Raw genomic sequence first — 21,867 nt, 5'->3', positions numbered from 1 at the left:
TAAAAAAAAATAACTTAAAAAAATTATCAAGGTAAATCCAACAAAAAATGAGAATTAAAAAGACTAAAGACAATTTGGGTAGCTTTAAAACTGACAAAAAAATCATATAAAAGACAAGCAAGAAAAACATAACTTGATCGTTAATGATATAAATGCTGGGTGATGAGATTACAAAAATATCATTTTAAGAAAAGAAAAACAAAAATAAACCAAGAAAATTAGGCGAACCTTCTAAACCTGGTCAAGGATCCTAAACTCATAACTCATTAAATCCTAGTCTTGGACTGGATTAATAAATTCAATTCCCAATTAATTCAATATTTACTAACCAAAGTAAACCTGAGAAAATTCAAGTCAAATATTACAAGTAGAAAATAAAAAAAATAATGGAGCTCGATCTCTGGTTTAATAAACATTGAATTATGGAACTTAAAAAACATAATCTTAAAAAAGAAAAACAGAACAAGCAAACCCAAACAAACCTTCTAAACCTCGGTTAATTTTCAATATCTGCAGCCTATAAAATTCCAAACTTAGGCTCAATCAAGGAGCTTATGGGAAAAAAAAGTGATGAAAAGAATGAAAATCAAATTTTATAGAAAAGAACGGTGAAAAAGTAAAAAAAATAAATTTTAAAATTAATAAAAATATAACAAATAACAATTAAAATAATGTGGATTAAACTCAAAGATTACAAATTTTAAGGGGATCGAATGGAAAATAGTTATAATCTTGTAAATTGTTTTAAAAAACTATTCCAAAAAATTGAAGAATGGAATAAATAAATAATATCAATTTAAAGAATTAAAAAAAAAACAACAAATAATGATAAATAAAAAAACAAGGTAACAAGGATCATTTTCAAGACCAATAGAATTTGTTAACTTAGCACCAAGAGACAACTAATCACTTTAATTTTAACCAAACAAATTTGAAAAACATAAAGCCCTAAGGCACATTTTTTGCTTTAGAGAATTTAAGTAACTTCAATGTTTTTAAAAAATTTAAAAGACTTATATACCCTTGTTATTTTGAGAGGCAAAGTCATTGTAACACTATTCTGACTAGGGGTAAGAAAAAAATAAAAAAATTGATTAAATAAAAAAAATTAGAAAAAAAAACTGAAAAAATTGAACCGTTGAAAAAAAATTGATTAGAATATTGAAAAAATCAACCGGTTCGGTTCCATAAACCTAAAACTAAAAAATCGAACCGAAAAAAAACCAAGCCAAATCAAAAAACAAAACCAAATTGAAACCAAACCCATTGAAAATTATAAAAAAACCCCAACAAACAATATAATTTTTAGTTTTTAATATAAAATAACCAAATTAAAACCGGTCAGTTGGGTTTCAGTTTTTATTCTAAAATAACCTAACCAAACCAAACTGAAACTAGTTGATTTGAACCGATTTCAGCTATTCTTTTTTAAATTCAATTTAATTATTTTTATAAATAAAAACCAAACCAAACACAAATTAACCACCTCTAATTCTAAGTAATAGTATCACTAGTCCAGGGCACAATAACTTCTCCTTCTCTAGTTGTGGTTAATAATTAATAATTAATTAATACATACATGAATTAAAAACTATTTTTAAAATGTAAGAATTTCAAAAAATATTTGGGAATTCCGAGATTTTTTTCCTCTATACAAATTTCTTTAAAATTATTTTCTCAAAATTATTCGAATTTTTTATTTTTTGAAAATCTTTAAAAACTCTGAAAATTCGGATAATGTTTTTTTAAATAGTAATCACCCCTGCTTCTTGTACAAAACAAGTACCAAAACCACGTCGTCTTCTGTTTTAGCATACAATCGTCACTCCAACACACGAAAAGTAGAATAGGTCACCACAGGCACTTCAGCAGTCACGATCATACTTGGGAGTATAATATCAGTTTTTTTAAGTATTTTTTATTTAAAAATATATAAAAATAATATATATTTTTTATTTTTTTAAAATTATTTTTAATATTAATATATCAAAACAATTTAAAAATAAAAAAAATTATTTAAAATAAAAAAATTCATTTTTTTATAAATATTTTTAAAATACAGAAACAAACTAACAAAATACTAATTTTATTTAAATCATTGGTGGGAAACCAAAAATTAAAAAGAAAAAAAGCAATGAATCAAATTATTAATGAATAATCCAGGTCTTTAATTATTATTTTCTCGTTTCAATTCATTAATGACTCAACCGAGTCTCCAGTCAGTTAAGTAACGGAAACGACCTGACCTCCGATTCTCTCATACGCAACCGTCAGTATGGCGGACAAACAGCTGATCGTGGCCGTTGAAGGCACGGCCGCCATGGGCCCTTTCTGGTCGATCATCGTTTCTGATTATCTTGAAAAGATTATCAGGTATGTAGGCACTTTGATTGAAAACAATAGTTTGAAATTGTGAACTAGGGTTTTCTTTTTGGTTTTTTTAATCAATGGATTCATCAATCTGTGCAGGTGTTATTGTGGTAATGAAACGTCAGGGCAGGTAAGTAAAAATCTTATATTGTCAAATTTTAACTGCATTAATTTGGATAGTGATAAATGCTAGCCATATAATTAATTGACTGTAAAAACTGGATTATAGTTAGATTATTGAAAGAATATTACGAGGTTTTTTACTGATTCAATTCCGAAAGATAGATAAGGTGTTTTTCTGGTTCTAGATCTAGTTATCTTGCTCCGCTTACTTTGTCTTGAATGCATTTTAGAAGGTTACTTTTCGTTTGAAGGCATGAGCAATGGGAATGCTCTCTTTAAACTTGTGTTTCTTGTTGGTACTTGTTTGATTATTTTTTCTTTTTTCTGTAAATTTCATATTTTATTGACACTTATTCTGTGATTTCTTTTGTTCAACTATAGAAGCCCCCTACTTCTAGTGCTGAGCTCTCTCTTGTCACGTTTAATTCTCATGGATCATATTCTGGTATGTGTTTTGCTTGATTAATTCATATTTTGTGGCATTTTTCATGATTTATGTGTTATTACATGTTAATGTTGGACTACTTTTTTGAGGGACAAGACGTGATTTTTATGTTTTTTTTGTTGTTGGCATCTTCTTCCGATCTTTGATGAGGATTTTTTGGCTAGCTGAAAGTCACATGAGGGTTTGTTGATTTGAATTTGAAGTAATTGGAAATCTGCAAACTGATTTCATTCTGTGAGTTGGAGTTACAGTTGAAACTTGAAAGTCAACTTTCTGAAGAGATTCATATGCATGTACCTGTTGTTTGTATACCAAACTTCCTTCAAGTTTTCACTCTGCACTTAATTTTACTTGTTGCCTTAATTTAATACACACACACATGTATATTTTAATTTACGCCATATCTAAAAAGTCATAAAACTGTCAGAGATGTGTTTAATTTGGGAAATTTAGCTAGCCAGTGAGATTCTTATATTACTGTTATCTATTGCAAAATATTCAAAGTTTGAATTGTATTAATATCGCTATATGCATGACAGGGAATGTCTCTTGTCTGTACCATGGCTGCATTAATTCTGAAACATGATTTTCTTCTGCTATTCTACTATAATTGGCAAACTAACAGAGTATCCGTTTCATTTCTACCCTTCTTGTGAAGCTTGCCTGGTACAACGTAGTGGCTGGACAAGAGATGTTGACATCTTCTTACACTGGCTATCAGCCGTTCCTTTTGCTGGTGGTGGTTTCAATGATGCTGCAATTGCAGAAGGGCTTTCTGAAGCTCTAATGGTACGCCGTTCTTGTATTCTATTTTTTTAGGTTATTGAGTTTAACATTTTCAGTTTCTAGTTAATGGTTAGTAGTATTTCATGGTCTTCCCTGAACAGTAGCTTATTATTATAACAATTCCGCTTTTCTTTTCCTTCCCTCTAAGAGGGAAAGCGTGGAAGAAGTTTAAGGTCCCTTTCATTAGAAACTTCAGTTATTTCCTATTTTACCTAACGATGAATAAACATGTAAGCCATGGTGTGGGGAGATTGACATGGATGCGAAGTGTCATGCATTGCCAACAATCTAACAGGCATATACATGGATTAGGTTTGCTGAGAATGGCTTACATGGGTTTGCTATATCTAGAATTTTTTCAGGTTCGTTCTCGAAAAAGAAAATATCATCTGTTAATTAACTGCTGCATTGTATTATGGAACATGGATGAAGTGGCTCCTAGAGCAGTTTCTTTAGATGACATCTAATGGGATTGAAATTGGAATGCTTGTTTTGATTATTATTTCCTTCTGAGGGGGGTATCCTTCTGTCCCTCTTGAATTATTCTTTCTTTTCCTTCTAATAGAATTTCATTATTGATTTTCATTTTTTCATTATTTGTGAAGTCGCTGCTTTTTTATATTGTGGGGTACAGCTACAGGATATAGTCTCTTTGTAACTGTTGATGGAATCGGAATGCTCTTTTCTTGATTTTCATTTTGTATTTTGAGGATGTTGCCTTATTTTACTTGTACTATTCATTCTTATGCTGCCATGTTTTTTTTTTTTTTTTTTAAAGATTTACTTTTATGGTTTCCATGATCTCAACCAGTTTTCCTTTTCGACTTCTTTTGGTTGTTGCATCTTCAAGTTGAACTATAATCTCCTTTAATATGGTGCTCTTTTGCTTGAAGAAATCCCACCGTTTGTTTTTCCTTCGAACTAACATCCCACACCTATAGACCCTGGCCATGAAATTTAAAATCAAAAGATTGCCTTGCAATAAGATAGCATGAAATAACGGTGGCTATTGTAAAAAGAGGAAACAAAAGGGTGATTAGTGTATATACAACCAGCTTCAATGGCAGTGAATATGATTTATACTCTCTTCAATGGAATGTTTTTATAAAAGATCCAAGAGGACCACTAGGCTCTGCTCTAGATCATCTCATAAGTACCCTTCCTTGATTAAAATGTTTAAAGTAGTGCGACAGTCATACTTGGTCCCTATTGCTTTAGAGTATTGGTTATAAACCCAAATTTGTGGCTTTGCATGATTTTTTATTGCGTTGGGTCAATGGCTAGTCTATGAAATGGGGCAGACCTGACCCAAGTCCTGTTCCTGTCTGGGCTTAAACGCAGGTCTTGAGCCCCTTGTAACGTGCAAGGAGATTGGTAACCATGCCCATCAATGACTCTTAAACTTAGCTACCAAGTAACTATATGCATGTCTTGTTGCTTGGTGAAGAATATTATATTGCCTAAATGACCATTTGCCAGATTCTTAAGCAAAGTAGGATGTGCTTGACCATCTATTGTTACCCTTGCTTGTTTCCTGCCTGTTGCATTCGATGACATACTTGGATACATATTGTATAGTTGTTGCAACTTGCAAGAGTTCTGTTTCTTATTGCTGTTAATCCTCAACTGCAACATTACATAGGTTGGTTTGCAAGGAGTCAGTGACAAGTTTAGATTTGAGACTTGTTTATTTTGTTAGTCTCACCAAGGAAAAACGTTTCTTGAAATTGTTCCTTGGGCTTGTGCCTTTTTGTGTTATTCAGATGTTCCCTATTACTCCAAATGGAAACCAAACTCAACCAAATATAGATGGGCAAAGAAATTGTATTCTTATTGCTGCAAGTAACCCTCACCCATTGCCCACTCCAGTCTATCGTCCACAAATACAAAATTTGGAGCAGACTGAAAACATCGATGCACAGAATGAAAGTCGTCTATCTGATGCAGAGACAGTTGCTAAATCATTTCCTCAGGTACATTGATGTTGTTTTCTTACCTAATCTACTATCGTTCTCTTGTTTACGAGCATTACTGGCCATGTGAAAACTGACTCCTAGTTTCATTGCAGTGCTCGGTTTCTCTTTCAGTCATCTGTCCAAAACAGCTTCCAAAACTTAGATTAATCTACAATGCAGTAAGGATGAGACTTTTAGTTGGTTTCCTTTTTTTTTCTTGTGTTGATGCTTGCAAAAGCATTTGTATATGGCACTGTGCTTCTTGCGTAGAGGGAAAAAACAAAAATCATTTGGGGGTGTGGGTGGGTGGGTGAGAGTGTTTGAAATACCAGTGCGCAGCATATTTTGCTCTTCTGAAATTGGTGGAAATCACGAATATATGTCTGGGGTAGGCTACTTAATGCACCACTTTACAATGTAGGGGAAGCGCAACAGCCGAGCAGCAGATCCACCTGTCGACAACATAAAAAATCCTCATTTTCTTGTGCTGATCTCAGAGAACTTTATGGAGGCTCGTGCTGCATTAAGTCGTCCTGGAGCTACAAGTTTGCCTTCTAATCAAACACCTGTTAAAGTGGATATTGCTTCAGTTACTTCAGTAACTGGGCCACTTCCAGCTTCAATTCCTTCAGGTTGTTTAAGCTATCTAATCTACATTATTGTTGAGTGTGATTGGATATTTTGGCATGGCTTGTTAAGTTCTTTTGCTCGCTGGCTCTCTCTTCTGAAGAAAATTACCTAACATGATTTTTGCACGAGAGAGAGACATAATAACCGGATCAATCAACATTTTCCACGGAGTGTATTTTAACCCTCTGTAAAATTGGTTCTCATGGAGGCAGCATGTTACTGTCATACGCAGTTGTAGAAGCTCTTAGCTTGTTATCCATCATAATTTTCATCTGCAAAAATCTACAGATACATTGATGTGATGTGAGGCTTCAAGTACACCTCCTCTCACAGGTCTAAGGAGTTCAGCAAGATTCAAGCATCTGTATCTGTTGTTTCCTTTAAAGTTTGTTGTGGAAGATGATATCTTAGTGCTAATGTGTTTGACTTTTATTGCACTTGAAATTAAAGATAAACCATAAAAAAAATTGGTCAGGTTTCCATGAGGCATTTAGGTATTGACCTCTAGTTTTAGGCTTATTTTACTTCCAATATTAAATTCATATTTTTGATGTTCTGCCTGGTGGAAGACTTACTTTCTTTCAAAACTTTAGTGAATGGATCTATCACAAATCGGCCGCCAATTTCAGCTGGAAATCTTCCAACTGCAACTGTGAAAGTTGTAAGTCTAGTGAATCCCTTAGTTCTGTTCTTGTTCTCATATTAATAGGAAATAAAGTTGTTTCTATGATAGCACTGCTTCTGTGCATTATGGACATAGTTAAGAGCTTTTGTGATTTTATATTCGCAGGAACCAAGTACTATAACTTCTATGGCAAATGGATCTGCTTTTCCCCATATTCCTTCTGTTCCACGCCCTTCATCTCAAGGAGTTCCAAGCATGCAGACTTCATCACCATCCACGACTACTCAAGATATGGCAACAAACGGTGAAAATGCGCAGGACTTGAAACCTAATGTCAGTGTGACGACACAGTCTGCACGTTCTGCGCCTCCTGCTGCAGCTAACGTGAACATTCTGAACAATCTTTCTCAAGCAAGGCAAGTGATGAACTCTGCAGCCCTAAGTGGAGGAAATTCTATTGGTCTCCCATCAATAAATCAAACTTCTGTGGCTATGCACATGTCAAGTATGATTTCAAGTGGAATGACGGCTTCCGTGCCTGCTGCTCAAACTGTATTTTCATCTGGGCAACCAGGTGTTTCTTCAATAACAGGGTCAGGGAATCTTACTGGGACAACACAAATCACACCAAACTCTGGTCTGGGTTCATTCACTTCCGCAACTTCTAACATGCCTGGAAACTCAAACCTTGGGGGGATTTCACAACCAATGGGTAATCTTCACGCAAGTGTTAGCATCAGCCAATCAGCAATGAGTGGTCTGGGTGCAAACCCAAACACAATGAGCGGTTCAGGAGCACAAATGGTACAAAGTGGAATGGGTGCAAACCCCAACACAATGAGTGGTCTGGGTGCTTCAGGTGTCTCTTCTGGTTCGAACACAATGATTCCTACTCCAGGAATGTCTCAACAAGTACAATCTGGGATGCAGCCTCTTGGTGCAAACAATAACTCAGCAGCTAATTTGCCATTGGCACAACAGACAGCAGGGGGCTTGCAACCAGCTCAATCGAAATATGTCAAAGTTTGGGAGGTAAGTCTGATTGCTTTTTTGGGTTAACTAAGTGTGTGTGCATTGTTCAAGATTATAGTCGATTTGCTAGCCAGTAATGGAAATTTTCACTTTCATTTTCAAGTAAAGAACAGATTTTTATTTCCTTTTGTCAAAAAGTTGTTTGTACTAAACACATGGACTTTTGGCATGCCTGGTTCATAATATGTGCAATGGCATCTAGCAATTTTTCACCAATTTTCACCAAATGATGAAAAGATGGGAAAATATGTCATGATCCTTGAATGAGGTGGTCATGGGTGGGGCTGGGATGGAACCTATGCTCAGAACTCACTAATCTGATGACAACTTATGTCATCCTTTGTATCTTTTCTTTTTTCCTGGTATGAGTGAAAAATCTTTAGAGACCTTACTCGTGTTTGTTCTGTGTGAAATAAAAATGAAACTATGTCATCCTTTTAGGATATGGAGAACTCTTAAAACTCTTCATTTCCCTTTTCGCTGACTCATTGATTTTGAAAAGTCAAATCACCCTAACCTTGATACCCCAAAGCCAGTTGAAAAATAGTGTTGATGCCATCGATGGGGATGTATAACCTCTGTCATCAGTTGAGAAGACTTGCACGTTCTTTCTTGCAGAACACCTCCTCAAATTAAAATCTATTGATAGTTTCTAATGAATCATAACTGCTCGAGTCTCATCTTGTTAGACTTGATAATAGTTTGCTAACACCCCTGAGTAGTAATGAGACAAAGGTCAAATAATCCAAAATGAAGCGGGAACATTCATTTATGTATGGATAAAAATTAAATAACAAAAATCTCTCCTTTGGATGATTAAAGTAATCAATTGATTTTGCTTAGTTGCTTTTTATTTATTTATTTATTATTGTTATCATTAATTATTGTATAACTCCATTGAAAAGCTTTCTTCAATATCAATGTAGATTTCTGGAACTGTTGAACATGTGTCTTTATGAACTCACTAACTTATTTTGAACATTTGAACTGCACACAGGGAAACTTGTCTGGGCAACGGCAAGGACAGCCTGTCTTTATCACTAGACTAGAAGTATGTTTGAAATGGCTCATAAATCTCCACTCAATGCAAACTGCTGTTTCAGTCTTCTTTTGATAGTAATTAATCTTAGTACATTTGACATGTTTTAGTCTTACACATGGAACTTATACCTTGTATTTTGATACAGGGTTATAGAAGTGCTTCGGCCTCTGAGACGTAAGTTCAGGCGTAGTAACATAGTTTGTGCTGAAAACCAATCTACACTATCTGTTTCCTAATGTCTTTTACATCATAAATTTACATTTTCTGGGAACAAATTTTTAGATTATCTTTGGTTGTCCCAAAAGACGAGTTTATTTTATAATTGTTGGCTCTATACAAGTCAAGGATTAACTGTTTGACAGGAGATTATTGGGACAATAATACATTTCTTAGATAAAAGAAATTGTATTAACTGACTCAAAAGAATTACAAAAACATGGTGAGACTATACTTCAATACAGGTTTACATTTGAGAAAATCATAATATGGTCATCAGATGATTAGTTTGGAACAGCGAGCTTTACTTTGAGGTAGATCGTCCTTCACACCCATTCCTAGTAGCTGTATGTCCTAGCATACTGGAAGGTATCTAATACTTTAGGGTTTTCAGCACCCATGCCCTCAAGTGTCAGTCACTGTTTTGCCTAGGGCTGAATTTAAAAATGAAGGGCAGGCTGGTTGATTTAGGTTTCATGATTACATCAACCCCCACAATCATTGGAATGGGATTATTCTGCATCTGGCAAATGTTTTGCAAAGGGCTGGATTTAATCATTTTGTTTCTCGAAGGACATTATTCTATTTTGTTACCTCAGAGAGCTTTGTATTTTGTCCATCTTATCATCCATCTATGGTTAAAAAACACTAACAGCAACGGGACAGGTTTAGTTTTGAGAATTTCCTAAATCTCAGCCTCATTGATCAGGGTATGGATTGCTCAAGGGCTGGGAATTAGGCTTTGATATGAAAATCAAAACTCTATTCCAAGTAACATTTATAGTTGGATAAACTGTATGAAAAATGACCATTTTATTTATTTGCAAATACCCCTCATAGCAGACAATATTTGAGATTTCATTTGATTGTTTAAGACAACTCCAACTTCAGAACTTTTGAGCTGGACTTTTTGTGTGTGCTCTTCTCATCTTTTTCTCTCTTTGTTTAATAATTTTAGTTTCCCTTGTTAGCATACATATTTGTCAAGATGAATTCAACTGGTTCAGTTTTTCGTGTGATTCTCAGGCTTGCAGCAAACTGGCCGCCAACAATGCAAATAGTTCGGCTTATATCTCAGGATCACATGAATAACAAGTAATTGCTGCTTATTTGAGATTTTCAGCATGTCTGTTTTGCATTTATTTGTTCACTCGCATATCTTCCTGAATTTGTTATATTTATGTGTTTTTTGTTGTTGCTTTATTTGATAAAGGCAATATGTTGGAAAGGCTGATTTTCTAGTATTTCGGGCTATGAATCAGCATGGATTTCTTGGACAACTCCAAGAGAAGAAGCTTGTAAGTTTTCTGGATGCTTACAAAAAAAGCAGCTTAAGGCTTTCCAATTTAATATTTTCTTGAAACGTCACGGTCAATTCTCATTCCAGTCATCAGTTATCCCTACTGCATCCTGTGTTAACTTCAGTGATATGATGTTTTTGTATGGATCTTGATGCTTGTAATTCACTACATATTACTTTCCTGGTTGAAACTTGCTTGATTTAAAGTGAATTGGATCTGAAGATAAAAATATAATGGAGAGAGTAGAATTGCAGAATCAGAAGTTGCCTTGTTAAGCAGAGTTGCCAAATTAGTTAATGTGAAACAAGTAGCACATTAATGCCATACTTCATGTGATATTGATAACAACCTTCCCTCATTCCTCTACCCTTGCCTGTTTCTCCCCTTTCATTTTGTTCTTTTAAAGTTGTCTGCTTAGGCACTCTGATTTTGTTAAGTCATATCTGGGGTATGATAGTGTTTGCGCAGAGGCTATCAAGTCAAGCTTAGGAAGTTCACATAATTGAAGTGTTCTCAACCTGATCTCTTCACTGAGTGAGATTTAACACTCACTACTTTGAGGGTCAATCATGAGTAAATGTCCATTGGTGAAAGTTGCTACTGTAGAACAAATTGAATCATAGGGGTGTATGGACCTTTTCCACATGGTCGAAAGTTCTTTAATCCTGCCAGTGTGGTTGTTTGATAGGCATGGGTTTTTGCAGTTTATTAATGTTCAAATAATTTAAACTTTTTTTCTTAGTCTGAAGTCTGAAATAATCAAAACCCTTATGAAGCTCTTTCAATGAAGTTCTGTAAACTCTTTTAAAACTTTCATGTAAATGAATCTAAGAGGATGATGACTCTAATTCTTAAAAGAAAAAAGAAAAGAAAGAATGAGAAATGAAAAAGGCCCTCAGGCAGTTATTGCTCAAGTCCTAGCTGTACAAATTCTCTTATTACTGTTTTACTTTAGATTTAATTAGCTCAGGATTATGCTCTTTTACTCGTGGAAAATATGTCTATTTGATAGGCTTTTCTGATGTTGAATTTGTTGTTATTCATTTTCCTAGTGTGCAGTAATCCAGTTACCATCTCAGACATTGCTACTCTCTGTTTCTGACAAAGCCTGCCGCTTGATAGGGATGCTTTTTCCTGGGGTAAGATGTTTGAGACCTATCAGTTATGAAAATTAGTAGCATAACCAAGTTTCCTTTTGTTTTGAGGGCTTGCACATCGATGTGCTTTTTCCTTTTTAATTGTTGTGAAGACTTGATTAAGCCATCAAAATAAGACGTAAACGAACCACTTATCATATGCACTATAAATTGATGTAAACGGTGTGGACTAGGATATGGTTGTGTTTAAGCCACAAATATCCAGTCAGCAGCAACAAATGCAACAGCAGCATCACCAACAGATGCAACAACAACAACATCCACAACTACAGCAGCTTCAACATCAGCAGCAGCTTCCACAACTACAGCAGCAGCAACAGCTCTCACAGCTACAGCAGCAGCAGCAGCAGCAGCAGCAGCAGCAGCAGCTCTCACAGCTTCAACAGCAGCAGCCACAGCAGCTACCTCAATTGCAGCAGCAGCAGCAGCAGCTCTCACAGCTTCAACAGCAGCAGCTTCCACAAATGCAGCAGCAGCAGCAAATGCAGCAGCAGCAGCAATTGCAGCAGCAGCAAATGCAGCAGCAGCAGCAAATGCAGCAGCAGCAGCAAATGCAGCAGCAGCACCAGCAGCAGCAGCTTCAGCAAATGCAGCAGCAACAGCAAATGGTTGGAACAGGAATGGGTCAAACTTATGTTCAAGGTCCAGGTCGTTCACAATTAGTTTCTCAAGGACAAGTTTCTTCACAAGGGCCAGCAAACATGTCTGGAGGAGGCTTTATGAGTCAATAATAAAAACTACGATTCTGTGGGAGCAGAATGCACCTTTGTAATTGAGAACGAACGATTGTAACACTCACATAGATGCTCTGCGCATTAATATATTGTAATAATTCCTTGATAATGTTCGTGGTCAGACTTGCTTCGCTTCTACTTAACGTAATGATGCAAGTTTGCGCACGTGCGCTAGAGATACTTTTCAATGCTAGAGGCGTTGCATTTTCGTAGGTTTCTTTGCAGTCATTTCTACTATTAGAGAATGTAATCATTGCTATATAAGATTTTAACTCGGAGCTCGTATTTCCTGTTCTGTTCATTCACCTTCCTTATTATTTCATATCGTTAAGTGAATTGACTGATAGCAGTTCATATCCTCGTCGGATGATCACACACACTTCCGAATTTAATTGTTGGTACCCTTTGGACCTCTCTCTCTACAACAGCTTGGGACCCCAGCACTTGTATGTCAAAGAAATTTTACCTCTCAGCCCTTGGTGTGGTTTTAACTTCACAGATTATATAGCCTTGGAGGAAAAATGCCAAAAAGGGAACTTTTCATATATATATATATATATATATATATATGTATGTATATATATGTTGGGTAAAGCTCAAAATAGAGACTGCATACGGTATGCTAACAATTAAAACATAAAAGAAAAAAAATACTTTACACCACGAATCTTGGAAGAAATGGAAAAGAAGCCGGTAAAAAAAAATCCCTTACTAAAACATGTTGTCTAATCATATATCTGGAAATAAATATCAGAAGAATATTGTTTTTTAGATATTGACATACTGGTACCAGAACTTTCGGTCATCAGGATGCCAAAACGACGTGTTTTCATGCTATTGTTTCTGTATGTAATTTTTCTTTTATTATTTTTTTTTCCTGATATGTTTTGTTTTGTCTGTCCAAGTCACAACCCAACTCAACCACCAGTTTGTTTCCATTTTTTTCAAAAACGAAAAAAATCTCTTACAGTTACTATTTTTTTTTAAAGAAAAGAAAAGGGAAAAACAAAGAAAACAGTGTCGATTTCTCAGTTCGGGAAGGGAGAGAGAACGGGGCGACAATGGAGACTGCAATTTGTGGGAGAATAGCTCTCTCACCTAATCACGTCTTTAACCCTAAACCCGGTGCTTATTGCTCTTTCTTCCCTTAATTATTATTATTATTTTACGCAAATTTATCTCTCTAAATTCTCTTGTCTGATTCAATTTTATAACGACCATCAGTTATTACTTTTTATTTTTATTTTTTTATACACAAACAAGCATCATGCTGTAGCTGCTAAGTTGCGGGTGGTTGTAGTTTGTTGCTTTGGATTTTTTTTCTTTTTTTTTATCTCTTTCTTGTATGTTTTGCTTGATTAATCATGGAGGAGAGGATGCTCCGATTTCTTAGTTTTGGTGGGGATTAAGAAATGATGGTGTAAAAAGACCACATTTAAAATCCTGTTTTTTTGAATTCATGTTCTACCCGTGGAGACTGAGCGGAGTATGAGTTGAGTCATGGGTGTCATTAGCAAGTAAAATTGGTCACCGGTATTTATAGTTTTGTTAAAATCTTGACTAGGAGACAAGAACTCTGTTTGTAGAGGACCATGTGCCAACCGTGGGATTCTCATGGCTATATCAACAACATGCTCAGGCAAAGGAGGAGGGTTATTGGAGAAGCCGGTTATCGAGAGAACCACCCCCGGTCGCGAATCTGAGTTTGATTTGAGGTACGTTCCGGCACCGCTTTTCTTCCTGTTTTGTATTTTATGAGATCTAAATCAAACAACTCTAGCTTCCTTTTATGAGCATATAGTAGTTCGGATTCAGATTGACGGAAGTTGGGAGGGAGAACTTTCTTCTTCTTCTTCTTATCATCCCAAGTTTAATTATAAGTCAGGGATATTTCTTTGTTGAACATTTTTCGCTTGAATGAACACAGTGGTGTTGATTTAATTCTTTTTTGTACCATCTAACGTTCTACTGTCATTCACCTGGGTGATATCGTTGCTCTTTAAATTTTCTTCAGGAAATCAAAGAAAATGGCACCACCTTATCGTGTGATGTTGCACAATGACAACTACAATAAACGTGAATATGTTGTGCAAGTTCTGATGAAAGTTATCCCTGGGATGACCCTTGACAATGCTGTTAATATAATGCAAGAAGCACACTACAATGGCCTGTCGGTGGTGATTATTTGCGCTCAGGCCGATGCTGAAGAGCACTGCATGCAGCTGAGAGGTAATGGACTTCTGAGTTCAATTGAACCTGCAAGTGGTGGTTGCTGAGGACAGTCTTTGATGAAATCACTATGCTTTCCTGTTAAAAGATGTATATAACCTAGCAGTGCCCATGTGTTTATGTCTTGGTCATCAATGGTCAGATGCAAATGGCAGGATTTGCTAATTTTGAATAGTAAGAAAAAAAAGGACGAGTCTGCAATTGTTATGTGGATTATAATCTGTGATTGTTACTCATCTTCTAAACAGGATATTGTGCTTAAACGTAGATTTCCCCTAGCTTATCACCATTGATTTTCTCGAACTATGTTTAACTAGCAGTACTGTTTTATTTTCAAGATGTAATGACTCGTTCCATTTGATAACCTGATTGTTACCAAACGAGCAGTCACAATGAATCACCTGTTACCTTTTTTGGACCCCATTTTATTTTTTATTTTTCCACACAAAAATCTAACTCGAGTCTTGATTAATATAGCCATCATGGAATGATGTGGCTGAACCTTTCGATCAAGGCACGTTGAAATCCCAGATCAATCTTATCAGTGAACACCCTGGATTTCTGGAAGAAAACCACAGCGCCAATCGCCATGGCATTATTTCACTACTAGTTACAGCACGACCTACAGGCTCTTTGCTGTGTTATCATCATCCTTAGTTGTATAAAAAAATTCCCAACATTATCTGCTTTCACAAATCAACAGGAAGCCTTCAAATTGCATGCATAAAATCAACCGCGTGTAGGGCAACTTCGGTGCCTCAGAATGCTTCATTCAATTTAAGATATATCAAGATCCAACAGAATATCATTTAAATAGCATATAACACGCTCTTGGTTTTAATAATCAAACATGCTACTGCTCTTTGAATCAGGAAATTTATGAGTTGAGCAATTGCTCTTGTAAATAACCAGATCTTGCTGCGTCCTTCGGAGAATGATCACCTTCTTAATGTATGAAAGTCACTAATACACCTAACCACCACCCTGAATGCAAGTAGTCAAAGTGTCAAACAGAACCAGTGTTAAGAGTCTTGATAAGCACAATTTTAAATGCAAATCTCTTTCTCGCCTAACCAGTACCATGCATGTGTAGCCGTTTGCAGCCATTGTTCTCAAGAGTTCCTTTTGTTAATTAATAAAAAAATTCTGAAAGGCAACTTTTGCATCTATGTTTTGCTGCCGTCTTCTTCATTATGGCGCGTGTGCATTAGTGAGCATGCGCAAGCAAGCAAGTGGCCTGCACATCTCTGTTAGCGGGTGATTAATGACTGGACAAAACCAAGAAATAACCCCTCACGTGCGAAATTATAGAGGATCCCCTTTGAATTGAGTATGATTGTATGTGTGTTTCTTTCTTATAAAGAACCCATTTCGGTACGAAGGGTGGGTTGATAACCCACAGCAGAGAACATTCTACCCCGTAGCTACTTGTACTAAAAAAACAAGTAAGCTTAATTCCTCCTAAACAATAAAATATGTTGACATGAGGAGGAATGTATTTACTTGTTATATCATCTGCAATTGTCTGAATCTCAAGACGTTCTTCAAACCAATCATATACTTTATTGAGATAAGTAAACTAGGGAAACTTCCCCTTCGGTATACAAGGAAGATGAAAAATAACATATTGACATATCATATATTAATATATATATATATATATATATATATATATATATATATATATATATTTAAATAGAAATTATGGGACATACACATTACAGACGTATGATCGCTTCAACCGGGAGTGAACGATGCGTAGCTATCTCACACCAGTGAAATTATTAACGCTCAACCAATTCTGAATATTCTGCTGGACTACATTTTTCCAGCGTTTCCTTTCCTTTTCCAATAATAAATTGGCAGCACTCACCCATGCACCCTAGTTCCCCTATAACCCCCCACATCATAATGAATGTAAGTAGATACTACGTGTTAGATGACGGGTCTACTCAACCGTTGAAAGGAAGGATTGGATTCCAAAAACAATAAAAAGAACTCCACCTGACAACGCAACCTGAATGGCAAAAGGTACAACATTGACATCAAAGATTGATTGGCTTACATAATGTAGAAACAACATTCCAAATATGTCGTTAAGAAAAATGCAAGGAGCTTTAATTACTATTTTCTCAGATATTTGAGATGCCAAGCTCTTTCCACCAATGACAGCGGCAGTAGTACACAGTGCTTGCCCTCTGAAGAAAAGGAAAAGCAATCAAACACAATAAACATGGCGATACATATAGTAAGTTCAAACAAAGAAAACAAAACATAGCATGACTCAAATGAATGCATGGAGAAAACACTATAACTTACACAATTCCACCTATAACAACACCAAACGGGTTCTCATCAGCAGCCAAGCCAATGGTGGCTATCTGAAATGGCAATCATACATAGTGCAAAATAAGGCCATCACCACGAGGATAAATTAATAGGCTGTGTGAGTCCTGGAGGTGACCCTTACCTGGCTCTTGTCACCCCATTCACCAAAGAATGTAATGGAAAATGCCTGCAGAACACGCATGATAAAACTGGTCAGCCTCAAGGTCAAATCAGGGTTTTTTTTCCTGGACCAACAGTATTAATGCAGAGTTCCAAATCTAATACTTCAACATATATATATATATATATATATATATATAATATATAGAAGCATTACTTTCAAGAGTATAGGTGAGAAGAACTGTGAAAGAAATGTCCGCCTCTGCTTTTTCAATTCGTCACTGTCCTGGAAGAATAAAACAGTCAAACTATAAAAACCACCAAGCATAGCGTATTCAGGAAACACGGTTAAAGGTATTCAAATATGAGACTAGATTGCTCATTTGCACAACCAATTTAACCATAATTGCGTTTTTTTCTCGAGAAATACAGGAAAAGTCCAGTTAATGAATCCATCTATGACAAATCCAAGTATTTGAATGTTAATGCATGTGTACATTAGACACGCTACATTCTTGTAAAAATAACTGAGCGCACAGAACCTGACCCTGGCTAACCTATTCTTTGAAATTTGGATATAAGCAGCTCTATTGTCCATGTTTAGAGATGCCACACAATGGACAATTACTCATATTAATTAGAGAAAAAAAGTTATAAAAATCCACCAGCTAAATATACATAAATCCAATCCGCTTTTGTAAAATAAGATACCTAACGCAGGAAAAGGCTTATATTCTCCTACTGCCTGCACATTTTTCTGTTTATTTTTTGAAGAAAGAAGTATAATGATTGTTTGACTAAATTCTTTTCAAAGTGAGGCAACCCAAAAAAGAGAAGATTAAACCCAACATAGGAGAAGAATGAGAAAGATTAATGCAGAAGAATAAATGCTTTCGTGATCAAATAAGCAGGCAGAAAGTGTTACATTTCCAGAAAATACAGCGGTTATTATACCTTGCTACCAACTTTGGCCGTTCCTGTGTTAGCTTTCCAATCAGCATCCTGATGATAAAATAAAGGCAATGTGAACTATGATTCCACTTGAATGTAAATGTTATTACAGGGAAGAAACAAACCAATTTTGCTTCAACTTCTGCCAATTCTTCAGCCTCCCTGTTTGATAAAACAGAAATAAACTCCAATGAGAACAAACTGTCATGCCAGGAGAAGAGTGCAAAGGAAAGCTAACAAAGAAAGAAGATCAGGAACAATACCCTTTGTCATTAAATCCATCCCACAAGGACCAAAGCCCAAATCCAAAAAACAATATTGTTGTTATGTGATGAGTCCACGCACGAGAGATCTAGATAGGTAAACAATGAAGAAAACTTGATTGACAAAGTAAAAGGAAGTAACGAGACAGTTTTGCTTAACAACTTTGATAGATACATGCACTTTAAGCAAATACTGCAAAATGGATAGATGACTAGAGAAGAGAGATCGGTAGAGGGGGGGTGTCAACAAGCTATTGTTGTTCACGGGTGCTTTATATGGACTTACTGAGTAACATAACGAAAGGTTGCCAAGGGGGCTGACTATACAAAACCACAGCTTACAACAGTGCTATTTATAGGCTTTCATTGCACACTATCAAGAAAATGTGTCCCAAGTAAGAGATTAAGAATGCAAAATCTATCAATTACTCGAATAAGTTCTATTGCATCTACTAGAAATGTAATTACTCCACCATAACATCAAAAAAGGCAGCCTGGCAGAATCACAAAATTTACTGACACGCAAAACTATATAGGCCTCCAATAGACCGCTTACCAGATTTGGAGCAGCCCAGCCAAGAGCAGCAGAAAGGATAGTCATAACCTAGAAATCAGCAAATATTATAATTAACAATTTGGCGCTCAGAAAGGGGAATTTTGTCAAATCTACAGCCATGCACCAAAAACACAAGAAAACACTTACTATCAAAGCCGCTAGGCAACCTGACAAAACAAGTCTTCTTGGGTGACGCATGGCCAAGATCTTGAAACAAGAAGCAGAAGTCAGGCAAGCACACGTAGAAAATAGGAGAATTCTGAATAAATAATTATAGGGGGATTGTAGTAGAAATTCCAAGTTTTAATCAGAAGACCATGCAAAACGGTTTTCTGGAGAAAGCATACAGAACAGATGATGCCTGATTCTATATATTAATTAATCTAAACAGCATAAAAGTAAAACAATCTCAAATAGAAACTATGAAATCCTTAAGGAAGTTATGAAAAACTTAAAAAGCACCATTATTGGTCACTTCACTGTTGACATTTCTCACAGAGAAAAATTACATGAGATTTTGAATTCTTTTCCTTCCGTCTCTTATCACAATTTCCTTCCATGACTAAAAGTGAAGGCAATATGTACAATATTTGGCTGTAAATTGCAATCCTTTTTTCCCTTCTCTTATGCTCACTCGGTTCAATATATAAGCTTTGGAAAACTCTAATTGCACATAGAAAGGCCATTAAATGAATTGATTTTCCGAACTCATAATGCCAGAAATACCAAAGATCCTCAGTTTTCAAACTCCTGCTTTTACATAAATACAGCAAGTCATTCTTGAAATGGTGCAGCTAACTAGTGGATTTGATTTAACATTGATTGGTACTTTTGGTACCATTATGCATGCATTTTAATATTTGATATCCCGAAAGAGCACAATCATGACTAGTTGCAAAGGCAAGCTTTTATCCACGATTTGTTTGGACATTTGTTAGCTGATCACATAATCATTAATTATTTTAAAAAATTCTTTACTACCATCATCATTTTTTGTCTTTTCCAAAATTCCATGACCATAACTGCAAATGGACCATCCCAATGGCTGAATGCTACTAAAGGTTACCAAGTTTAACTGAGACAAGGAAGAGGCAGGTAAGAGGGTATTGGCAAGAGTTATGAAGAAAACAAAAGATGCAATATTGATCGGTTTTTCAACAGAAGAGAGTCACCGGAAGCGAACATAAATAAGTTGCCAACACTCCATCTTGCAAATACAGTCTCAGCAAATTCAACATGGCCACACAACACACCCAGGCAGGTATTTTCTGGAGAAAACAATATCCACCAAATCCCATAAAGCAAGAATACCAAAAAGGAAGGGGAAAGATATGGTAATGATAATCTAAACAACAAAACAAGAATTAATTCCTGCCTAAGGGCCCTGTGTGCAACACGAACCATCAACCATAAGAGAATTTAACGCTTTGTTAAGTTTAAAATCCTGTTTCCCTCTTGAGTTGCATCATAATCATACTTGATAAAGTTTAAAATTGTCGTTTCTATTCTTCGCCTTTTTTTTTTTTTAACTTTCCACGCATTATGAAATTCAACTCATAAAACTTTTCCAAAAACTAATCAATTCCTCTCTCACTCTCACTCTCTCTCTCTCTCTCTCAATTCTCATTTGACCATAAGGGAAAAAAAATCTTTTAGTAATTTACATCCTTCAACAAAATCCAGTTCCAAAATTAATTTAAGCAATAAATCAACTAAATTAAACATAAACCAAATTCTTTAGAGAGTAAAAAAACTAAACCGCGGCAGCGAAAAAAGTCTTATCGCCGATCTCCGATAGCACTGTCATCGCAAGCGACTTAGTGAATCCCTTGATTGAGCAAAAGAAAACAAATGGAAAAAGAACATCTGTAATTAACAAATTTTAAATCCAGATTATAACAAAATAAAGAGAGATTAACTAGACAAGCTAATTACCTGAACGACTGAGGTCATATTTTCCGTTGAAAGAGAGGATGATACGCTGTCAGAAAGAGAAAAGTGAGCTGTTATGGGAAATTTCTTTCGGAGAAAAGTTGCCAAGTCGAAGCAACTTTTCGACAAAACAGAATGAGAGAGTGTTGGAGTTTGTTTGGGTTAATTATGTGTAAGGTATTCTTTGTGTGTTAGAGTTTGTCTGGGTTAATTCTGAGTAAGGTATTCTTTGTTTTTATGTTAAAAATTTTATTTTAATTTTTAATTTTTTATTAATATCAACAATAATTTTTAGAAAATTAAAAAATATTATTTTAATATATTTTAAAAAACAATTATAATCAACCCTTGTAAACAGACTTTAAAGCATTATTAAGTTGAGAGGCTGTTGAAAAGGAAAGATGATTTTGGTTTGGGACTTATTTAAGGCGCTAGACATCTGTTGTTTCAGGATGTTAGGGTTGCAGTTTATAGTTGCGGAAATATGCGCGCGGCTTCAACGATAATAACGTTCAATAACAAGGACGCTACGACGCTTGGATTCCGAAAGATTTTGGAATCTTTTTTTTTTTTTTTTTTTTTTTGGAATCTTTGTATTGATTGAACGGTGTTTTTCTTCCTCTTCCTTCCTTCTTCTTTTTCTTTTTCTTTTTTGTTTTTTTTTTGCATTTTCGTTATTTACGAGGTGATTTTCAGCTTTAGAACTTTCTCAAACTCTTTTTCAATATTTTTTTTGGTTTGTTTATATAGCTAGCTATCAAAACTTCTCTATTATGCCTTTCTTGGCAATTAAATTGTGCACGTATCAGGCCAACTGCTAGTCGTGTGATACACTTTGAAGTAACTCTAACCACATCCCAAGCGGGCTCTGGATATAATGCAGACAGAGTAAAAACGAAGTCGTTCCGTTTCAATTCATTCAGCTAGGGAATGGAAGAGCGAAGATGGCAGATTTCCACGTCATGTTTCCTATCCTCTTCCATAAAAAATTATACCGGTATTTAAGCTGCCTATGTATAAAAAGTCAACATTTCCATCAACTTCTCTAAATTATATATAAAAAAACAAGTGC

The 21,867-nt window shown here is 35.4% G+C and overlaps 3 protein-coding genes across 5 annotated transcripts; 2 read left to right on the top strand and 1 right to left on the bottom strand.

Moving 5' to 3' along the window:
- Positions 1-2,131: 2,131 nt before the first annotated feature.
- On the top strand, positions 2,132-12,717 carry LOC133704616 (mediator of RNA polymerase II transcription subunit 25-like). Its single transcript, XM_062129497.1, has 15 exons — positions 2,132-2,373; positions 2,470-2,500; positions 2,875-2,938; positions 3,597-3,727; positions 5,488-5,697; positions 5,793-5,858; positions 6,101-6,311; positions 6,903-6,970; positions 7,100-7,966; positions 8,964-9,017; positions 9,154-9,182; positions 10,251-10,319; positions 10,438-10,522; positions 11,578-11,664; positions 11,856-12,717. Exons 1-15 carry the CDS (start codon positions 2,276-2,278, stop codon positions 12,411-12,413), a joined length of 2,628 nt encoding a protein of 875 aa, XP_061985481.1. The 5' UTR covers positions 2,132-2,275; the 3' UTR covers positions 12,414-12,717.
- Positions 12,718-13,335: 618 nt separating this feature from the next.
- On the top strand, positions 13,336-14,934 carry LOC133704442 (ATP-dependent Clp protease adapter protein CLPS1, chloroplastic-like). The gene is made up of 3 exons (XM_062129265.1): positions 13,336-13,541; positions 13,981-14,131; positions 14,431-14,934. Exons 1-3 carry the CDS (start codon positions 13,478-13,480, stop codon positions 14,690-14,692), a joined length of 477 nt encoding a protein of 158 aa, XP_061985249.1. The 5' UTR covers positions 13,336-13,477; the 3' UTR covers positions 14,693-14,934.
- Positions 14,935-16,185: 1,251 nt separating this feature from the next.
- Positions 16,186-21,035, bottom strand: LOC133704891 (GDT1-like protein 4). 3 transcript variants are annotated; one of them, XM_062129935.1, is made up of 13 exons: positions 20,799-21,035; positions 20,623-20,691; positions 20,036-20,131; positions 19,011-19,070; positions 18,864-18,911; positions 18,308-18,396; positions 18,170-18,206; positions 18,048-18,095; positions 17,311-17,379; positions 17,116-17,160; positions 16,965-17,026; positions 16,771-16,843; positions 16,186-16,662 (listed from the first exon to the last, which is right to left on the bottom strand). In XM_062129935.1, the coding sequence occupies exons 1-13, from the start codon at positions 20,814-20,816 to the stop codon at positions 16,594-16,596; spliced, it is 783 nt and encodes a 260-aa protein (XP_061985919.1). In that variant the 5' UTR covers positions 20,817-21,035; the 3' UTR covers positions 16,186-16,593. The 3 variants fall into 3 exon arrangements, with proteins under 3 accessions (XP_061985919.1, XP_061985920.1, XP_061985921.1); XM_062129936.1 differs by lacking the exon at positions 20,036-20,131 and having other exon boundaries at positions 20,799-21,028; XM_062129937.1 differs by lacking the exons at positions 20,036-20,131; positions 20,623-20,691 and having other exon boundaries at positions 20,799-21,028.
- Between the last annotated feature and the right edge of the window lie 832 nt (positions 21,036-21,867).

Source organism: Populus nigra, chromosome 10 (genome assembly GCF_951802175.1).
Source record: "Populus nigra chromosome 10, ddPopNigr1.1, whole genome shotgun sequence".
Lineage (NCBI taxonomy): Eukaryota > Viridiplantae > Streptophyta > Magnoliopsida > Malpighiales > Salicaceae > Populus > Populus nigra.
The sequence above is the reverse complement of the archived record's forward strand: the minus strand, read 5'-3'. Positions and strand labels throughout refer to the sequence as shown.